This window comes from Heliangelus exortis, unplaced genomic scaffold, assembly GCF_036169615.1.
Source record: "Heliangelus exortis unplaced genomic scaffold, bHelExo1.hap1 Scaffold_68, whole genome shotgun sequence".
Lineage (NCBI taxonomy): Eukaryota > Metazoa > Chordata > Aves > Apodiformes > Trochilidae > Heliangelus > Heliangelus exortis.
Genome location: NW_027285984.1, coordinates 21860 through 39981, shown reverse-complemented (window position 1 = coordinate 39981; position 18122 = coordinate 21860). Strand labels below are relative to the sequence as shown.

The following is an 18122-nucleotide window of genomic DNA, read 5'->3' as shown; positions in this document are numbered from 1 at the left end:
CTTGTAGGGTTGGGTTGGTTCTTCTCCCTATTGGGTGGAGTTGGTTCTCCCTGTAGGGTGGAGTTGGTTCTTCTCCCTATTAGGTGGAGTTGGTTCTTCTCCTTGTAGGGTTGGGTTGGTTCTTCTCCTTGTAGGGTGGAGTTGGTTCTCCCTGTAGGGTAGAGTTGGTTCTTCTCCCTATTGTGTAGAGTTGGTTCTCCTTGTAGGGTTGGGTTGGTTCTTCTCCTTGTAGGGTTGGGTTGGTTCTTCTCCCTATTGGGTGGAGTTGGTTCTCCCTGTAGGGTGGAGTTGGTTCTTCTCCCTATTGGGTGGAGTTGGTTCTTCTCCCTGTAGGGTTGGGTTGGTTCTTCTCCCTGTTGGGTAGAGTTGGTTCTTCTCCTTGTAGGTTAGAGTTGGTTCTCCCTGTAGGGTTGGTTCTTCTCTCTATTGGGTGGAGTTGGTTCTTCTCCTTGTAGGGTTGGGTTGGTTCTTCTCCTTGTAGGGTAGAGTTGGTTCTTCTCCCTGTTGGGTAGAGTTGGTTCTTCCTGTAGGGTTGGGTTGGTTCTCCCTGTAGGGTTGGGTTGGTTCTTCTCCCTACGCCAAAGAAACATCCGGAGGTCTTTGGGGAGGAGAAATCCTCAAGGTCCCATTCACGTGCTCTTCAGGAGGGTCCAACTTGGGTGTCTGAGCTGTTGTTGAAGGAGAAAACCCCAACCCAACCCAACCCAACCCAACGCCCCCTCCCAGAACCCAGCGCTGAGGATCCCTTCGCCGACGTCATCGCGCGGCGGGGTTTTCACGTCAGGATTTCCTGCCTGCCCGAATCCTTGAGGCCTCCCCCGCCTCCTCTCTCTGCTTGGTGCTTCTCCATGACTTGTAGAACGTCCTCCAAGATGGAAGGCCCCAAATCCACGTGGAGGGAGAGGAGGGAACCGGCGTGGGAGAGGAAGGGGGGCTCGGGGCTTCCGTTGGCGGGAGCCAAGCGGGAAGCGCAGGGCCGGGGCGGCGAGGAGACGCCCGCGGCCTCCTCCTCTTCCTCGTTGGGTGAAACTTTCTCATCCAAGTGCAACCGCGGGGGTTTCGGGGGGGCCTGTGCAGGGGGCAACACCAGGGCTTGGGGACCCCCGATGACGGGCAAGGAGATGGCGTTTTTCAGGAGAGGGGATGAATTTTGGGAAGAAGGAATCTGCCGGCGGCCGCAGATCGTGGCGGTCCTGGAAAACTCGAACGGCGCCGCCGCCGCCGCCGCCGCCTCCTCGGGGCTTTCCTTGTCGGAGTCGAGGCTTCCCGGGGTCCTGGGGAGGAGGTGGAATTTTCCTTGAAGGAAAGAGATGTCCCCAAACATGTCGCTCTCCCCGCCGCTTCCGATGTGGATCGTGTGCCGGAAGTCCCCCAAGGGCGGGCTGATCATGTCGGAGGAGAGGATGTCGCGGAGTTTCTCCTTCTTCCCCTTCCTGCTGCCTCTCTTGAGGTAGATGGGCACTTTGGTGGCCATGGGGTTCTCTTCCAAGAGGTCCTCACCTTCCTCAGGGGCTTTAAAAACGATCAGATTTAAGAAAAAATTTTAAAAATATCAAATTTAAGCAAAAAAACAAGGAGAAAAAAAAAATACTCGGGAGTCGCAACACGGAGACCCCGGCGCGGCCCGGGCAAATTAATCCCAGATTTTCTCCCCCTGTTTCCATCTGAATTTCATTGGTTGGGTGAGAGATAACGAAATAATCAGGTAATTAAATCCAGGCACTCCAGGGCCTCCCCTCTGGATTTGTTTGGCCTGCAAAAAAAAAAAAAAAAAAAAAAAAATTTGGGAAGAGCTGGAAAGCCACGAGGATTTTAGGGAGGGGATGGAGTTAAAGGTTGGAAAGAGGTTTTTCTGGCCCAAAAAATGGGGTTTTTTTTCTGCTCCAGTTCCTCTCCTCTAAGGGCTGTGTAATCCAGCCCCACCCAGCAACGAGCTAAAATCAAAAATAATCAAGATGAGGGCAGGAGGGGGAAGGAAATTGGGTTTTTTTTCCCCGTTTCAGTGATATCTCTTCAAGTCTGACACTTCAGGCTGTCAAATAAGGGTGGGATTCTTCAGCTCCGGGGAGGAGTTGGGCAAAAAATGGGCATTTTTAGGAAGAATTTTAGGAAGAATCAAGTTATTTCCAACCCCCCCTCAAAAAAAAAAAAAAACACAAAAAAAGGGAGGCAACAGGTTTCTCAACGCTGCTTTTTACAAACCAACAAGCCTGAATTTCACCTTTTCTCCCTCATTTTTCACGTTTAAATCTTTATTTATCTAAAACCAGACCCATTCTGCTGCCACCTGCAGGATTTGGCGCCGGTTCCGTCCGCCCCGACACCGCCAACCCCCCAACAACAACACCCCCAGGGCATTTTCACCCTGTTCACACCCTTCCTGCCGCTACAGCCGCGCCCGGAACCACCGGTGGAACCACCCCAACCCCCCACCTCACCCTGGAGCCATCTTGCCTGGAGGCCACGAGTGATTCCGTGGTGAGTTTCCCACCAACAACCCAACAACCCAACAGTCGTTGAGTCGTTGGGTTGCCCCTTGGTCTTGTGCCACCCCAAACCTGTCTACAGGAAACCAGTAGAGTCTACTGGAAACCAGTAGTCTACTGGAACCAGAGCTAACTGGAAACCAGTTGGGATGGGTGGAGTTGACCACCCAACCTCCCCCAAGGGTCAACTTTTTGAGTTACGGCCCCAACCCCGCGCCCGAGCGCCGCTGGCTCCTAAAAACCTTGGGATCCCCTTGGAAAAGCTGGAAAATAGGAAGTCAGAAGGCATGGAAAAGGCTCCCACCTGAGGTCAACTTTGGTTGAGAGGGAGAGGAGGTGGAAAAGTGGAAAATTCCCCCCCCCCTTACCCCCCCGGGCGGGTCGGAAGGCGACGCCGGGAACGCCGGGAACGCCGGGAATGCCGGGAATGCCGGGCAAGGGAAAATCCTGACGAGGCAGAAGTGATCTGGGCAGATTATAAATTAATCCTGGGTGGATTATGGAGGGGTGGGAGCAGCTGGGTGGAAAACAGGGAGGTGGGGATGGAGCTGGAAAGAAGGGAAAGGGAGGGAGATCCAAGATCCAGAGCTGGAAGAGCCCCCGGACACCTTCCGGGTGGGGATGGAAGGGGGAAAGCAGGGAAAAAATCAGGGAAATCCTTAAAAAAAAAAAAAAAATAAGGATTTTTTTAGGGAAAGCCAAACCAAAGAGGTTTTGAGTTGATGTTTCCACAACTTGGGCTCCATCCCAAATCCTGACCCCCCCAGGGCTGGATAAAATCCGGAGAAAACACCCGGAATGTCCGGGAAGTTTGATGGGTGGGAGCTTGGGAAGGGATAAAAAAAACCTGGAAAGGGGATTTGCTGCCTGCAGAGGCTGGGAAGGGGTCAGCGGGCCTGAAAATGGAGGGAAAAGTGGGAAAATCCCCCAAAAAATCCCCTTTTCCTGGTGTTTACCAGCAATAAACCAGGATCCAACAACCAAATCAACCTGAGTGAGGAGGGAGGGAGGAAAAAGGTTGGAAAAGGAGCAAAAATCACAATAAAACCTTCCCAGATTTCCCAGGAGAAACGGGGAAACTGAGGCAGGGATGTGGGAGGAGGCCCGAGGCCATCAGGCCCCTCCCCTTGCCCCCAATTTACCTTTTTATTCCCTTTTTTTTCCCATTAATTCCTCCCTTTCTTTTTCTCCCCCCATTTTCCACGTTTTTTTGGCTTTGGTTGAGGCAAATTTGGGCCTTTTCCCACTTTTTTTTCAGCCATTTCTGCTTCACCCCCCCCCAACCTTTTGTTGCTTTTTTTTTTTTTTTTCCCATTTTCAGCGATTTTGGCCTCAAAAGTGGGAAATTTCTTCCCTTTCCACCTCTTTCCATGGAACCCAAGCCCTGTGCCTCAGTTTCCCCTGGCTCTGCCCTGCATCCCAGGAGCTGAGAAGGAAAAAAAAGGGGTGGGAAATCCCAGGAAAAAAAAAAAAAAACTCCCAACCCAGTCCCCTGAGCAGCACCAGGAATTCCCAGCTTGGGGGGGGATGAGGTGGCTCCAGAATGGGGTAAAACTCCTCAAAATTGAGCAACTCCAGACACAAATTCACCCCAGGCCTTGCTGGTGCAGGAAAAATCCCTGGAAAAATTCCCAGGGTGGGATCAGGCCTCCCTCACCTCTTTTTTTTGGGGGGATCTACCACCTATTTTAAGGATCCAGCAGGAATTTTGGGGGTTTATCAGCAATTTTTTGGGATTTAACAGGTATTTTTTGGGATCTAGCAGCTATTTTGGGGATTTAACAGCTATTTTTTGGGATCTAGCAGGAATTTTGGGGTTTTATCAGCAATTTTTTGGGATATAACAGGTATTTTTTGGGATCTAGCAGCTATTTTTTGGGATCTAGCAGCTATTTTGGGGATTTAACAGCTATTTTTTTGGATCTAGCAGGAATTTTAGGGTTTTATCAGCAATTTTTTGGGATATAACAGGTATTTTTTTGGATCTAGCAGGAATTTTGGGGTTTTATCAGCAATTTTTTGGGATTTAACAGGTATTTTTTGGGATCTAGCAGCTATTTTTGGGATTTAACAGGTATTTTTCTGGGATCTATCAGCTATTTTTGGGATTTAACAGCTATTTTTTGGGATCTAGCAGGAATTTTGGGGTTTTATCAGCAATTTTTTGGGATTTAACAGGTAGTTTTTGGGATCTAGCAGCTATTTTGGGGATTTAACAGCTATTTTTTGGGATCTAAAAGCAATTTTTGGGATCTAGCAGCTATTTTTTGGGGATCTAACAGGTCTTTTTTGGGATTTAACAGCTATTTTTTGGGATCTAGCAGGAATTTTAGGGTTTTATCAGCAGTTTTTTGGGATTTAACAGGTATTTTTTGGGATCTAGCAGCTATTTTTGGGATCTAACAGCTATTTTTTGGGATCTAAAAGCAATTTTTGGGATCTAGCAGCTATTTTTTTTGGGATCTAACAGGTATTTTTGGGGATTTAACAGCTATTTTTTGGGACCTAGCAGGAATTTTGGGGCTTTATCAGCAATTTTTTGGGATTTAACAGGTATTTTTTGGGGTCTAAAAGCAATTTTTGGGCTCTAGCAGCTATTTTTTTGGGATCTAACAGGTATTTTTGGGGATTTAACAGCTGTTTTTTGGGATTTAACAGCTATTTTTTGGGATTTAACAGGTAGTTTTTGGGATGTAGCAGCTATTTTGGGGATTTAACAGCTATTTTTTGGGATCTAAAAGCAATTTTTGGGATCTAGCAGCTATTTTTTTGGGATCTAGCAGCTATTTTTTGGGATTCAACAGTTATTTTTGGGATCTAGCAGGAATTTTGGGGTTTTATCAGCAATTTTTTGGGATTTAACAGGTATTTTTTTGGATCTAGCAGCTATTTTTTGGGATCTAGCAGCTATTTTGGGGATTTAACAGCTATTTTTTGGGATCTAAAAGCAATTTTTGGGCTCAAGCAGCTATTTTTTTGGGATCTAACAGGTCTTTTTTGGGATTTAACAGCTATTTTTTGGGATCTAGCAGGAATTTTGGGGTTTTATCAGCAATTTTTTGGGATTTAACAGGTATTTTTCTGGGATCTAGCAGCTATTTTTGGGATTTAACAGCTATTTTTTGGGATCTAAAAGCAATTTTTGGGATCTAGCAGCTATTTTTTTGGGATCTAACAGGTATTTTTGGGGATTTAACAGCGATTTTTTGGGATCTAGCAGCTATTTTTTTGGATTCAACAGCTATTTTTAGGATCTAACAGCTATTTTTTGGGATTTAACAGGTATTTTTCTGGGATCTATCAGCTATTTTTGGGATTTAACAGCGATTTTTTGGGATCTTGCAGCTATTTTTTGGGATCTAGCAGCGATTTTTGAGGATCCAGCAGCTTTTGGGGGGATTTTCCAGGGAATTTAAGCCTGGAGCAGTTGGAATACGGGCAGGGGGGGGGTAAAATGAAGAGGTGGCTGCAAGGGGGGGGGAAAAAGGGAAAAGGAGCCAGTTTGATATTAAAAAAAAAATAAAATCAACACCCCCCCTGCTGCTTCCCCCTCCAGGAGCACGAAAACATCCCGGAATTCCAAGGAAAAAAAGCACCGCCCCCCCCCCCCCCCAGCGCATCCTGAAAAAAAAAAAAAAGAGGGAAAAAAAAAAAAAAAAAGCCGATTTTTCCTTTTTTTCTTTGCCTGATCGCAGAGGATTTTTGGGGTAAAAAAGGTCAAAAAACACACAAAAAAAAAAAAACCTCACCCGCTCCGGCGGCCGCTCCGCTCCCTTCCTCTCCGCGCCGGCGCCTCCCATCCCGCCCCAAGCTCCTCCCCGGCAGCTCCTGGGGGGTTTTCCAGGTTTTTCCTGGATATTTCCTTCCTCCCACCCCCTCCCCGCCCTCCTCTCTTAAATCCCGAATCGGCCTCAGGTTCCCGGATTAGGGATTGATGGGATTTAACTCTTCCCTCCCCAAAATGGAGGGAGGGAAACTGAGGCAGGAAAAGGCAGAGAAAAAAACCTTAAAAAAAAAAAAAAAACAAAAAACCAAAAAAAACAACGGGGAGAAAATGAGGAGAAAATGAGGAGAAAATGAGGAGAAAATGAGGAGAAAATAAAAGGAGGAAATGAGAAAATGAGGAGAAAATAAAAGGAGAAAAGAAGGAGAAAAGAAGGAGAAAATGAGGAGAAAATGAGAAGAAAATGAGGAGAAAATGAGGAGAAAATGAGGAGAAAATGAGAAAATGAGAAAATGAGGAGAAAAAAGGAGAAAATGAGGAGGAAATGAGAAAATGAGAAGGAAATGAGGAGAAAATGAGGAGAAAATAAGGAGAAAATAAAAGGAGAAAATGAGGAGGAAATGAGGAGGAAATGAGGAGGAAATTAGGAGAAAATGAGGAGAAAATAAAAGAAAATGAGGAGAAAATGAGGAGAAAATAAAAGAAAATGAGGAGAAAATGAGGAGAAAATGAGGAGAAAATGAGGAGAAAATAAGGTTTTATCTAAAAAATAAATTAAAAAAAAATTAATAAAGAAAAGCAAAGCTAGAAAGCCAGAAAAAAAAACCAAACAAAAAAAAACCAGGACAAAAACAAACAGAAAAAAACCCACAAGGGCTGAGGGGGAAAAAAATTCTTTTATTTAGGGTGAGAAATGCTAAAATCAGCCAAAAAGGGAACCAAAAGGTGACACTTGGCTGCTTTGGGGAGAAAAAGCAGAGATTTGGGGACAAGCCTTGAAGTGCCAGCCCTAAAATGCCCAAATTTCCCTTTTCCAGCCCTTTTTTTTTTTTTTTTTTTTTTTCCTCTGGGTTTTCCCTAAAACTGCCCCAGCAGCCAGAGGGGATTTAGGGGCTGGGCTAAAGCCAGGGCTGTAATTAGGCCAGGAGGGTAATTAAGTGGAAAATTAATGAAGGGAGACACAGCCTGGGTTGTTTTTCAGCCTCATTCCCTTTCCCCACCTCCGATTTTTTTCCTTTTTTCACCTTTTTTTCCCTCTCCTTTTTTTCCAGGCAGTGAAAAATTCCCTCGTTTCCCCCTTCCCCCCAGGAATTTGAGGCAAAAAGCTGTGGGAAAAGCCAGGTAATTAATTTTTTGGGGCTCTAATTAACCTCCCAGGTTCCTAACGAAGGGGTTTGGGCCCACGGGGGGGGGAGCAGAGAAAATTTGGGTGAAATTCCCTGTTTTCCCCAGGGAAATCCAACCAGGGGCCCATCTGCTTTTTCCCTAAATCCCCCATTTTCATCCCCAAAAGGGAATCCTGGGCACCCCCAGCCCCAAAATTCCCTTTTCCACCCCCAAAAATTGGGGACAATCGGAACGGGGGTTGGTGCAAAAAAACGGGGAGAAAACGGAGGGGTTTGGGTGTTTTTCCAACCCGAATTCCCAGGGGGATTTGTCAGGCTGTTGCCTCTGCTCCCAGGGTTCTCAGATCTTGACAACCTGAGCAGCAAGGACCGGGCTCCTGCGGGGGTCCTGGGGGGGCTGGGGCTGTAGGTACAGGCGGCCGTAGGTACCCCCCACCTGCCCCTTGGTCAGGCGGCCGGGGTTGATGCAGACACAGCCCAGGACATCCTGTGGGGAGAGGAGAGGAGAGGGATGGTGACAGGCTACAGCCACACAGGTACAGGCAACACGGGGGGCAACACCTGGCCTGGGTGACAACAGTCGTCCAGGTGGCAACAGCCACCCAGGTACAGGCAACATGGGTGCCAACAGCTGGCCTGGGTGACAACAGTCATCCAGGTGCCAACAACCACCCAGGTACAGCTGGTCTGGGTGTCAACAGTCATCCAGTTGTCAGTCACCCAGGTACAGCTGGTCCAGGTGCCATCAACCACCCAGGTACAGCCAATATAGGAGTCAACAGCTGGTCTGGGTGACAACAGTCATCCAGATGTCAACAGCCACCCAGGTAGAGCCAATATGGGTGCCAACAGTCATCCAGATGTCAACAACCACCCAGGTACAGGTGATATGGGTGTCAACAACCACCAAGGTACAGGCAACATGGGTGCCAACAGCTGGCCCGGGTGCCAACAGTCGTCCAGATGTCAACAGCCACCCAAGTACAGCTGATCCAGGTGGCAACAACCACCCAGGTACAGCCAATATGGGTGCCAACAGTCATCCAGATGTCAACAACCACCCAGGTACAGGTGATATGGGTGCCAACAGCTGCTCTGGGTGCCAACAGTCGTCCAGATGTCAACAACCACCCAGGTACAGCTGATCCAGGGGCCAATAACCACCCAGGTAGAGCCAATATGGGTGCCAACAATCATCCAGATGTCAACAACCACCCAGGTACAGGCAACATGGGTGCCAACAGCTGGTCTGGGTGCCAACAGTCATCCAGTTGTCAGTCACCCAGGTACAGCTGATCCAGGTGCCAACAACCACCCAGGTACAGCCAATATGGGTGCCAACAGCTGGTCTGGGTGACAACAGTTGTCCAGATGTCAACAGTCACCCAGGCACAGCTGATCCAGGTGGCAACAGCCACCCAGGTACAGGCAGTATGGTGCCAACAGTCATCCAGTTGTCAGTCACCCAGGTACAGCTGCCAAGAGCCCCCTGGCTACAGCCAATCTGGCTGCTGACAGTCGGATCAGGTGCCAACAGCCACCCAGCTACAGCTGCTATGGGAGTCAACAGTCGTCCAGATGTCAACAGCCACCCAAGTACAGCTGATCCAGGGGCCAACAACCACCCAGGTAGAGCCAATATGGGTGCCATCAGTCATCCAGATGTCAACAACCACCCAGGTACAGCCAATATGGGTGCCAACAGCTGCTCTGGGTGCCAACAGTCCTCCAGTTGTAAGCCACCCAGGTACAGCTGGTCCAGGGGCCAACAACCACACAGGTAGAGCCAATATGGGTGCCAACAGTCCTCCAGATGTCAACAGCCACCAGGTACAGCTGATCCAGGTGGCAACAACCACCCAGGTACAGCCAATATAGGAGTCAACAGCTGATCTGGGTGACAACAGTCCTCCAGATGTCAACAGCCACCCAAGTACAGCTGCTCTGGGTGTCAACAACCACCAAGGTACAGGCAACATGGGTGCCAACAGCTGCCCTGGGTGCCAACAGTCATCCAGATGTCAACAGCCACCCAGATACAGCTGATCCAGGGGCCAATATGGTTGTCAACAGCTGGTCTGGGTGTCAACAGTCGTCCAGGTGCCAACAACCACCCAGGTACAGCTGGTCTGGGTGTCAACAGTCGTCCAGTTGTCAGTCACCCAGCTACAGCTGATCCAGGTGGCAACAACCACCAAGGTACAGGCAACATGGGTGCCAACAGCTGGCCCGGGTGCCAACAGTCGTCCAGATGTCAACAGTCACCCAGGTACAGCTGATCCAGGTGGCAACAACCACCCAGGTACAGGCAGTATGGTGCCAACAGTCATCCAGTTGTCACTCACCCAGGTACAGCTGCCACGAGCCCCCTGGCTACAGCCAATCTGGCTGCTGACAGTCGGATCAGGTGCCAACAGCCACCCAGCTACAGCTGCTATGGGAGTCAACAGTCATCCAGATGTCAACAGCCACCCAAGTACAGCTGATCCAGGGGCCAACAACCACCCAGGTAGAGCCAATATGGGTGCCAACAGTCATCCAGATGTCAACAGTCACCCAGGTACAGCTGATCCAGGTGGCAACAGCCACCCAGGCAGAGCCAATATGGGTGCCAACAATCATCCAGATGTCAACAACCACCCAGGTACAGGTGATATGGGTGTCAACAGCTGGTCTGGGTGCCAACAGTCCTCCAGATGTCAACAGCCACCCAGGTAGAGCCAATATGGGTGCCAACAGTCATCCAGATGTCAACAGCCACCCAGATACAGCTGATCCAGGTGCCAATATGGGTGTCAACAGCTGGTCTGGGTGTCAACAGTCGTCCAGGGGCCAACAACCACCCAGGTACAGGCAGTCTGGGTGCCAACAGTCCTCCAGTTGTCAGTCACCCAGCTACAGCCGATCCAGGGGCCAACACCCCCCCAGCTCCAGCCAATCCAGACACCCCCAGCAACCACCCCCAGCTCCAGCCCCGTCTGTCGTTCCCTTCCTGCATGAAACCAATTTTTTGCCCAAATCCCTGGGATTTTGGAGCCTTTTTTGGGGGTTGCCTGACCTTGACAAAGTACCGGAGCTCCGAGGGGGTGACGAGGACGTCGGGGGTGACAGGGAAGGAGGTGAAAGTGGAGAAAGTTTCGTAGTTGACGTTCAGCTCCTCCGAGGGGGGGTACAAGGGGTAGTAACTGTCGGGGACAAATTTCCTCATCATTTTCTGAGGTAAAAAACCATCATTTTGGCTTTTTTTCCCTTCCCCGGCCTGACAGGCGCCAACCCGGGGCCTTGGGGCTCTGAAACCGTCCAGGTTTCTTGGTTTTAAAGGGTTGTCAAACCCCAAAAAAGGGGCTGGTGGGGGAAAAAATGATGATTTTTAAAAGTAAGGGGATTAAATTTCTGAAATTTCCCTCTTTTCCCCCCCAAAAAAAGCCACTTTGGGGCCCACTCACCTCCTCTGGGTCAGGATGTGGGTGAGAATCCGGGTGAATCTGTCTGAGAGGCCTGAGGAGCTGGGAGAGGAAAAAAAGCAATTAAAAAAAAAAAATGAGGGAAAAAAAATTAAAAAAAGTGTTTTTTGTCTTTTTTTTAGGCTGAAATCCTGAGATTTTGGGGCCACCCACCTGCTGATCTCCTCAGCACCCATGTGGAACAGGAGGTCAGTGGAGCTCAGACCCAGAACCACCCCGTCCAGCTCCAGGGTGCAGGGGTCTGAGACCAAGTGGACGCGCTGGAAGGGAACAGGAGAGGCCAAAAATACCCCAAAATCACCCCAAAATCCTCAAAAACAGACCCAAAATACCCCAAACCCTCACCCGGCCCCAAGTGGCCCCAAAACCGCCCCAAAAATCCTCAGAATTGGCCTCAAAATACCCCAAAACCCACACCCGACCCTAATGTGTCCCAAAATCCTCAAAAACAGCCCCAAAATACCCCAAACCCTCACCCGGCCCCAAATTGCCCCAAAAACACCCGAAAAATCCTCAGAATTGGCCTCAAAATACCCCAAAACCCACACCGGACCTTAATGTGCCAAAAAATCCTCAAAAACAGCCCCAAAATACCCCAAACCCACCCCAAAATGCTCAAAAACAGCCCAAAATACCCCAAACCCACCCCAAAATACTCAAAAACAGCCCCAAAATACCCCAAACCCACCCCAAAATACTCAAAAACAGCCCCAAAATACCCCAAACCCTCAACCGGCCCCAAGCTGCTCAAAAAAAGCCCCAAAATACCCCAAACCCACCCCAAAATCCTTAAAAACAGCCCCAAAATACCCCAAACCCTCACTCAGCCCCAAATGGCCCCAAAAACACCCAAAAAATCCTCAAAATTGGCCTCAAAATACCCCAAAACCCACACCCAACCCTAATGTGTCCCAAAATCCTCAAAAACAGCCCCAAAATGCCCCAAACCCACCCCAAAATGCTCAGAACCAGCCCCAAAATACCCCAAACCCTCACCCAGCCCCAAATCTCCCCAAAATGCTCAAAAATGCCCCCAAAATGCTCATAAAAAAGCCCCAAAATACCCCAAACCCACACCCAGCCCCAATCCCACCCCAAAATACTCAAAACCAGCCCCAAAATACCCCAAATCCACCCCAAAACCCTCAAAAACAGACCCAAAATACCCCAAACCCTCACCCAGCCTCAAATTGCCTCCAAAACGCCCCAAAAATCCTCAGAATTGGCCTCAAAATACCCCAAAACCACACCCGACCCTAATGTGTCCCAAAATCCTCAAAAACAGCCCCAAAATGCCCCAAACCCACCCCAAAACCCTCAAAAACAGCCCCAAAATACCCCAAACCCACACCCGGCCTCAAATGGCCCCAAAATCGCCCCAAAAATCCTCAGAATTGGTCTCAAAATACCCCAAAACCCACACCCGACCTTAATGTGTCCCAAAATCCTCAAAAACAGCCCCAAAATGCCCCAAACCCACCCCAAAATCCTCAAAAACAGCCCCAAAATACCCAAACCCACCCCAAAATGCTCAGAACCAGCCCCAAAATACCCCAAACCCTCACCCGGCCTCAAATGGCCCCAAAATCGCCCCAAAAATCCTCAGAATTGGCCTCAAAATACCCCAAAACCCACACCTGACCCTAATGTGCCAAAAAATCCTCAAAAATAGCCCCAAAATGCCCCAAACCCACCCCAAAATGCTCAGAACCAGCCCCAAAATACCCCAAACCCTCACCCAGCCCCAAACCCACCCCAAAAAAGTTAAATTATGGAATTTTTAACCCCCAAAAAGTTCCTTTTAGGCCAAAAAACTTCTTTTTAAGCCAAAAAGGTTCTTTTGAAGTAAAAAAAAAAAAAAAAAAAAAAGTTAAATTATGGAATTTTTAACCCCAAAAAGTTCCTTTTATGCCAAAAAAGTGCTTTTGAAACTTTTTGGGATTAAAAATTCCATAATTTTTTTTTGCTGAAAAAGAACTTTTTTGGCTTAAAAGGAACTTTTTGGGGGGTTAAAAACCCCATAATTTAACTTTTTTTTTTTTTTTTTTTGCTTAAAAAGTCACTATTTGGGGGTGAAAAATTGCATAATTACCTTTTTTTTGTTTTTTTGGCTAAAAAGAACTTTTTTTGCTTAAAAGGAACTTTTTGGGGGGTTAAAAATTCCATCATTTAACGTTTTTTTTTTGGGGGGGGTTAAAAATTCCATAAATTTTTTTTTGGCTTCAAAAGAACTTTTTTGGCATAAAAGGAACTTTTTGGGATTAAAAATTCCATAATTTTTTTTTTGCTGAAAAAGAACTTTTTTGGCTTAAAAGGAACTTTTTTGTGGGCGAAAAATCCCACAATTTAACTTTTTTTTTTATTTTTGGCTTCAAAAGAACCTTTTTGGCTTAAAAAGAACTTTTTTTGGCTTAAAAGGAACTTTTGGGGGGGTTAAAAATTCCATCATTTAACTTTTTTTTTTTTGGCTTAAAAAGAACTTTTTGGGACTAAATGGAACTTTTTGGATTAAAAATTCCATAATTTTTTTTTTCTGGCTTCACAAGAACTTTTTTTTGCTTAAAAGGAACTTTTTGGGGTTAAAAACTCCATAATTTAATTTTTTTTTTTTTTTTTTCCTTCAAAAGAACTTTTTTGGCTTCAAAAGAAACTTTTTGGGGGTTAAAAATTCCATAATTTTTTTTTTTGGCTTAACACAAACTTTTTTGGGGTTAAATTATGGAATTTTTAACCCCAAAAAAATTCTTTTTAAGCAAAAAAAAAAAAAAAAAAAAAGTTATGGAATTTTTAACCCCAAAAAAGTTCATTTTAAGCCAAAAAAAAAAAAAAAAGTTAAATTATGGAATTTTTAACCCCCAAAAAATTCTTTTTAAGCAAAAAAAAAAAAAAAAAAGTTAAATTATGGAATTTTTAACCCCAAAAAAGTTCTTTTTAAGCCAAAAAAGAAAAAAAAAAGTTAAATTATGGAAGTTTTAACACCAAAAATGTTCTTTTTAAGAAAAAAAAAAAAAAAGTTAAATTATGGAATTTTTAACCCCAAAAAAGTTCATTTTAAGTCAAAAAAAAAAAGAAGAAAATTAAATTATGGAATTTTTAACCCCCCAAAAAGTTCTTTTGAAGCCAAAAAAAAAAGTTAAATTATGGAATTTTTAAGCCCAAAAAAGTTTTTTTTTTTTTTTTTGGCTTCAAAAGAAAAGTTAAATTATGGAATTTTTAACCCCAAACAAGTTCATTTTAAGCCAAAAAAAAAAAAAAAAAAGTTAAATTATGGATTTTTTAACCCCAAAAATGTTCTTTTTAAGCCAAAAAAAAAAAAAAAAAGTTAAATTATGGAATTTTTAACCCCAAACAAGTTCATTTTAAGCCAAAAAAAGAAAAAAAAAGTTAAATTATGGAATTTTTAACTCCAAAAATGTTCTTTTTAAGCCAAAAAAAAAAGTTAAATTATGGAATTTTTAACCCCAAAAAAATTCTTTTAAAGCAAAAAAAAAAAAAAAAAAAAAAAAAAAATTAAATTATGGAATTTTTAACCCCCAAAAGTTCATTTTAAGTCAAAAAAAAAAGAAAAAAATTAAATTATGGAATTTTTAACCCCAAACAAGTTTTTTTGAAGCAAAAAAAAAAAAAGAAAAGTTAAATTATGGAATTTTTAACCCCAAAAATGTTCTTTTGAAGCAAAAAAAAAAAAAAAAAAAGTTAAATTATGGAATTTTTAACCCCAAAAAAGTGTATTTTAAGTCAAAAAAAAAAAAGAAAAAAATTAAATTATGGAATTTTTAACCCCAAAAAAGTTCTTTTGAAGCCAAAAAAAAAAAGTTAAATTATGGAATTTTTAACCCTAAACAAGTTCTTTTGAAGCAAAAAAAAAAAAAAAAAGTTAAATTATGGAATTTTTAACCCCAAAACTGTTCTTTTTAAGCCAAAAAGAGGGGGGGGGGAGGGGATTTCCCGTGAATTCCTGGGATTTTGGGTCTGCAGTCACCGATTTGTCCTCCCGGGGAGCTCGAGGCCCGCGAAGGGAGGCTGAGGGTACACGGGGGGGTGGTGCACGTCCCGCGGGGAGGGAACCAGAACCAGGTGGCAGCCAGAGCTGGGGAAAATGGGGGAAAAAACCGGGATTTTGGGTAAAAAGGAGGTGAGAGTTGAGGGGGAGGGAGAAAAAAGGGGAAAAATGGGATAAATGAGGTGAGGATTGGAGGGAAAAGTGGTTTTGAGGCAAAAAGAGACATTTTAGGGGGTGAGGAAGCAGAACCAGGTGGCAGCCTGTGCTGGGGGAGAAATGGGGGAAAAAAATGGGATTTTGGGTAAAAAGGAGATGAGAGTGGAGGGGGAGGGAGAAAGAGGGAGAAAAAGGGAAAAAAATGGGAAAAATGAGGTGAGGATTGGAGGGAAAAGTGGTTTTGGGGCAAAAAGAGAATTTTTTAGGGGGTGAGGAAGCAGAACCAGGTGGCAGCCTGTGCTGGGGGAGAATGGGGGGAAAAAAAGGATTTTGGGTAAAAAGGAGATGAGAAGGGAGGGGGAGGGAGAAAAAGGGGAAAAAAAATGGGGAAAATGGAGAAAATGAGGTGAGGATTGGAGGGAAAAGTGGTTTTGGGGCAAAAAGAGACATTTTTGGGGGTGAGGAAGCAGAAGCAGGTGGCAGCCTGTGCTGGGGAAAAATGGGGGAAAAAAAAGGGATTTTGGGTAAAAAGGGGATGAGAGTTTAAGGGGAGGGAGAAAAAGGGGAAAAAATGGGAAAAATGAGGTGAGGATTGGAGGGAAAAGTGGTTTTGGGGCAAAAAGAGACATTTTAGGGGGTGAGGAAGCAGAACCAGGTGGCAGCCTGTGCTGGGGGAAAATGGGGGAAAAAAAAGGGATTTTGGGTAAAAAGGAGATGAGAAGGGAGGGGGAGGGAGAAAGAGGAGAAAAAACGGGGAAAAATGGAGAAAATGAGGTGAGGATTGGAGGGAAAAGTGGTTTTGGGGCAAAAAGAGACATTTTTGGGGGTGAGGGAACAGAACCAGGTGGCAGCCTGTGCTGGGGAAAAAAAAGGATTTTGGGTAAAAAGGGGATGAGAGTGGAGGGGGAGGGAGAAAGAGGGGGAAAAATGGGAAAAATCCTCAAAAAAGTGGTTTTGGGGGAAAAAGAGACATTTTTGGGGGTGAGGAAGCAGAACCAGGTAGCAGCCTGTGCTGGGGGAAAAATGGGGGAAAAAAAGGGATTTTTGGTAAAAAGGAGGTGAGAGTTGAGGGGGAGGAGAAAGAGGGGAAAAAAATGGGAAAAATGAGGTGAGGATTGGAGGGAAAAGAGGTTTTGGGGCAAAAAGAGACATTTTTGGGGGTGAGGAAGCAGAACCAGGTGGCAGCCTGTGCTGGGGGAAAATGGGGGAAAAAAAAGGGATTTTGGGTAAAAAGGAGATGAGAGGTGGGGGAGGGAGAAAGAGGGAAAAAATGGGAAAAAAAGGGAAGAAATGAGGTGAGGATTGGAGGGAAAAGAGGTTTTGGGGCAAAAAGAGAAATTTTTTGGGGGGTGAGGAAATATTTGGGGGTGTGGGGAGGTTTATGGGGACAAAAAAAGGTTTTTTGGGGTAGAAAGAGGAGTTTTGGGGGCCACGAAGAGGCATTTTTGGGGTGTGGGGAGGTCTTTGAGGGTATAAAGAGGTGTTTTGGGGTAGAAAGAAGAGTTTTGGGGGCACAAAAAGACCTTTTTGGGGTGAGAAGAAACATTTTGGGGGTGTGGAGAGGTCTTTGGGGGCACAAAGAGGTGTTTTGGGGTAGAAAGAGGAGTTTTGGGGCAAAAAGAAATTTTGGGGGGGTGAGGAAATATTTTTGGGGTGTGGGGAGGTTTTTGGGGGCAAAAAGAGGTGTTTTGGGGTAGAAAGAGGAGTTTTGGGGCAAAAAGAGAAATTTTTGGGGGGTGAGGAAATATTTTTGGGGTGTGGGGAGGTTTTTGGGGACAAAAAGAGGTTTTTTTGGGGTAGAAAGAGGAGTTTTGGGGCCACGAAAAGCATTTTTGGATGTGGAGAGGTCTTTGGGGGACAAGGAGGTGTTTTGGGGCAAAAAGAGGGTTTTTGGGGTAAAAAGAAGAGTTTTGGGGGCATGAGGAGGCATTTTTGGGGTGTAAAGAAACATTTTGTGGGTGCGGAGAGGTCTTTGAGGGTAAAAGGAGGTGTTTTAGGGTAGAAAGAAGAGTTTTGGGGGCACAAAAAGACATTTTTTGGGGCATGAGGTGTTTTTGGGGCACAAGGAACCGTTTTTGGGGTGTAAAGAGGGGGTTTGGGGCATTTTGGGGTGCTGCAGTCTCCCACCTTTGTGTCCCTTCAATGATTGTCTTGAGGCAGAGCTTGAAAACCTCAGGAAAGGCCCCCAGGAGTTGGCAATTCTTGGAATTAAGAGAAAAAAAAATTAAAAATTGCACAATTTCCCCTTTTTTTGGGGGGGCAGGGGACACCCCCACCCCAGGAATGAGGCCCAGGGGGGGCCCCCAGTTCTCTCTCACCTCCACTTGCTCGTGTTTGGCATCCAGGAAAGGCCCAAACTGGGAAAAATGGGTGAAAAATTAAAAAAAAAAAAACCAATTAGGGTTCAGCTTCAGGAATTCAGCGAAAAGTGTTAAATTACCCCAAAAAAAGGCATTTTTTTAAATTATTCCTGTTGATTGAGCTTTAATTTTATCCTGTGACACTAATGAGGAAAGAAGAGTAAAAAGGTGAAGCTGCTAAAAGCAGCAGTGAAAGAGGAAGTTTTGCTTTAAAAAACAAGTTTTTGGGTCACTTTGGAAAAGGGAATTCTGTCAGTTTAGGGAGGGGGAAAAAAACCCCCATGGTTTGGGGTTTTTTTTTTTTGGAGTTGGGTTTGCAAGGTTTGAGACTTCTGGGTTTTTGCCACGAGGGCCCCGGGGGGGTTTGGATTGAAAGGGTTGATGATTAATTAGGTTAATTAATGAAAAAAAAAAAAAAAAAAATCAATCAAGGGACCTCACCAGGACGCAGAGGTCGGGGCGGTCGCGGGCGACGACCTCGAGGAGGTCGGAGAGGGGGTGGTGGGAGACACTGTCAGAGGGGGGTGTAGGGACCTGAGGCCACCAAGACCATCCTGCACCCTGCAGGGAGAGGGAGAGGGGA

General features: G+C 45.7%; 3 protein-coding genes across 5 annotated transcripts; 1 reads left to right on the top strand and 2 right to left on the bottom strand.

The window, feature by feature from the left end:
* Positions 1-775: 775 nt before the first annotated feature.
* CDC42EP2 (CDC42 effector protein 2) lies at positions 776-1474 on the bottom strand. The gene has a single exon (XM_071732715.1). It carries the CDS (start codon positions 1472-1474, stop codon positions 776-778), a length of 699 nt encoding a protein of 232 aa, XP_071588816.1.
* Positions 1475-7096: 5622 nt separating this feature from the next.
* On the bottom strand, positions 7097-18092 carry LOC139790945 (DNA polymerase alpha subunit B-like). The gene is given in 10 exon segments (XM_071732720.1): positions 7097-8043; positions 10615-10741; positions 11003-11062; positions 11174-11280; positions 15003-15022; positions 15025-15110; positions 17307-17380; positions 17498-17536; positions 17981-18061; positions 18063-18092. Coding segments are annotated over 10 exon segments (771 nt in total). The 3' UTR covers positions 7097-7896.
* LOC139790944 (uncharacterized) lies at positions 8039-10507 on the top strand. Of its 3 annotated transcripts, none has more exons than XM_071732718.1 (6): positions 8039-8775; positions 8843-8875; positions 9102-9419; positions 9675-10065; positions 10201-10336; positions 10386-10507. In XM_071732718.1, exons 1-5 carry the CDS (start codon positions 8674-8676, stop codon positions 10272-10274), a joined length of 918 nt encoding a protein of 305 aa, XP_071588819.1. In that variant the 5' UTR covers positions 8039-8673; the 3' UTR covers positions 10275-10336; positions 10386-10507. The 3 variants fall into 3 exon arrangements, with proteins under 3 accessions (XP_071588819.1, XP_071588817.1, XP_071588818.1); XM_071732716.1 differs by having other exon boundaries at positions 9675-10131; positions 10183-10336; positions 10386-10503; XM_071732717.1 differs by having other exon boundaries at positions 9675-10131; positions 10183-10401.
* Positions 18093-18122: the final 30 nt, after the last annotated feature.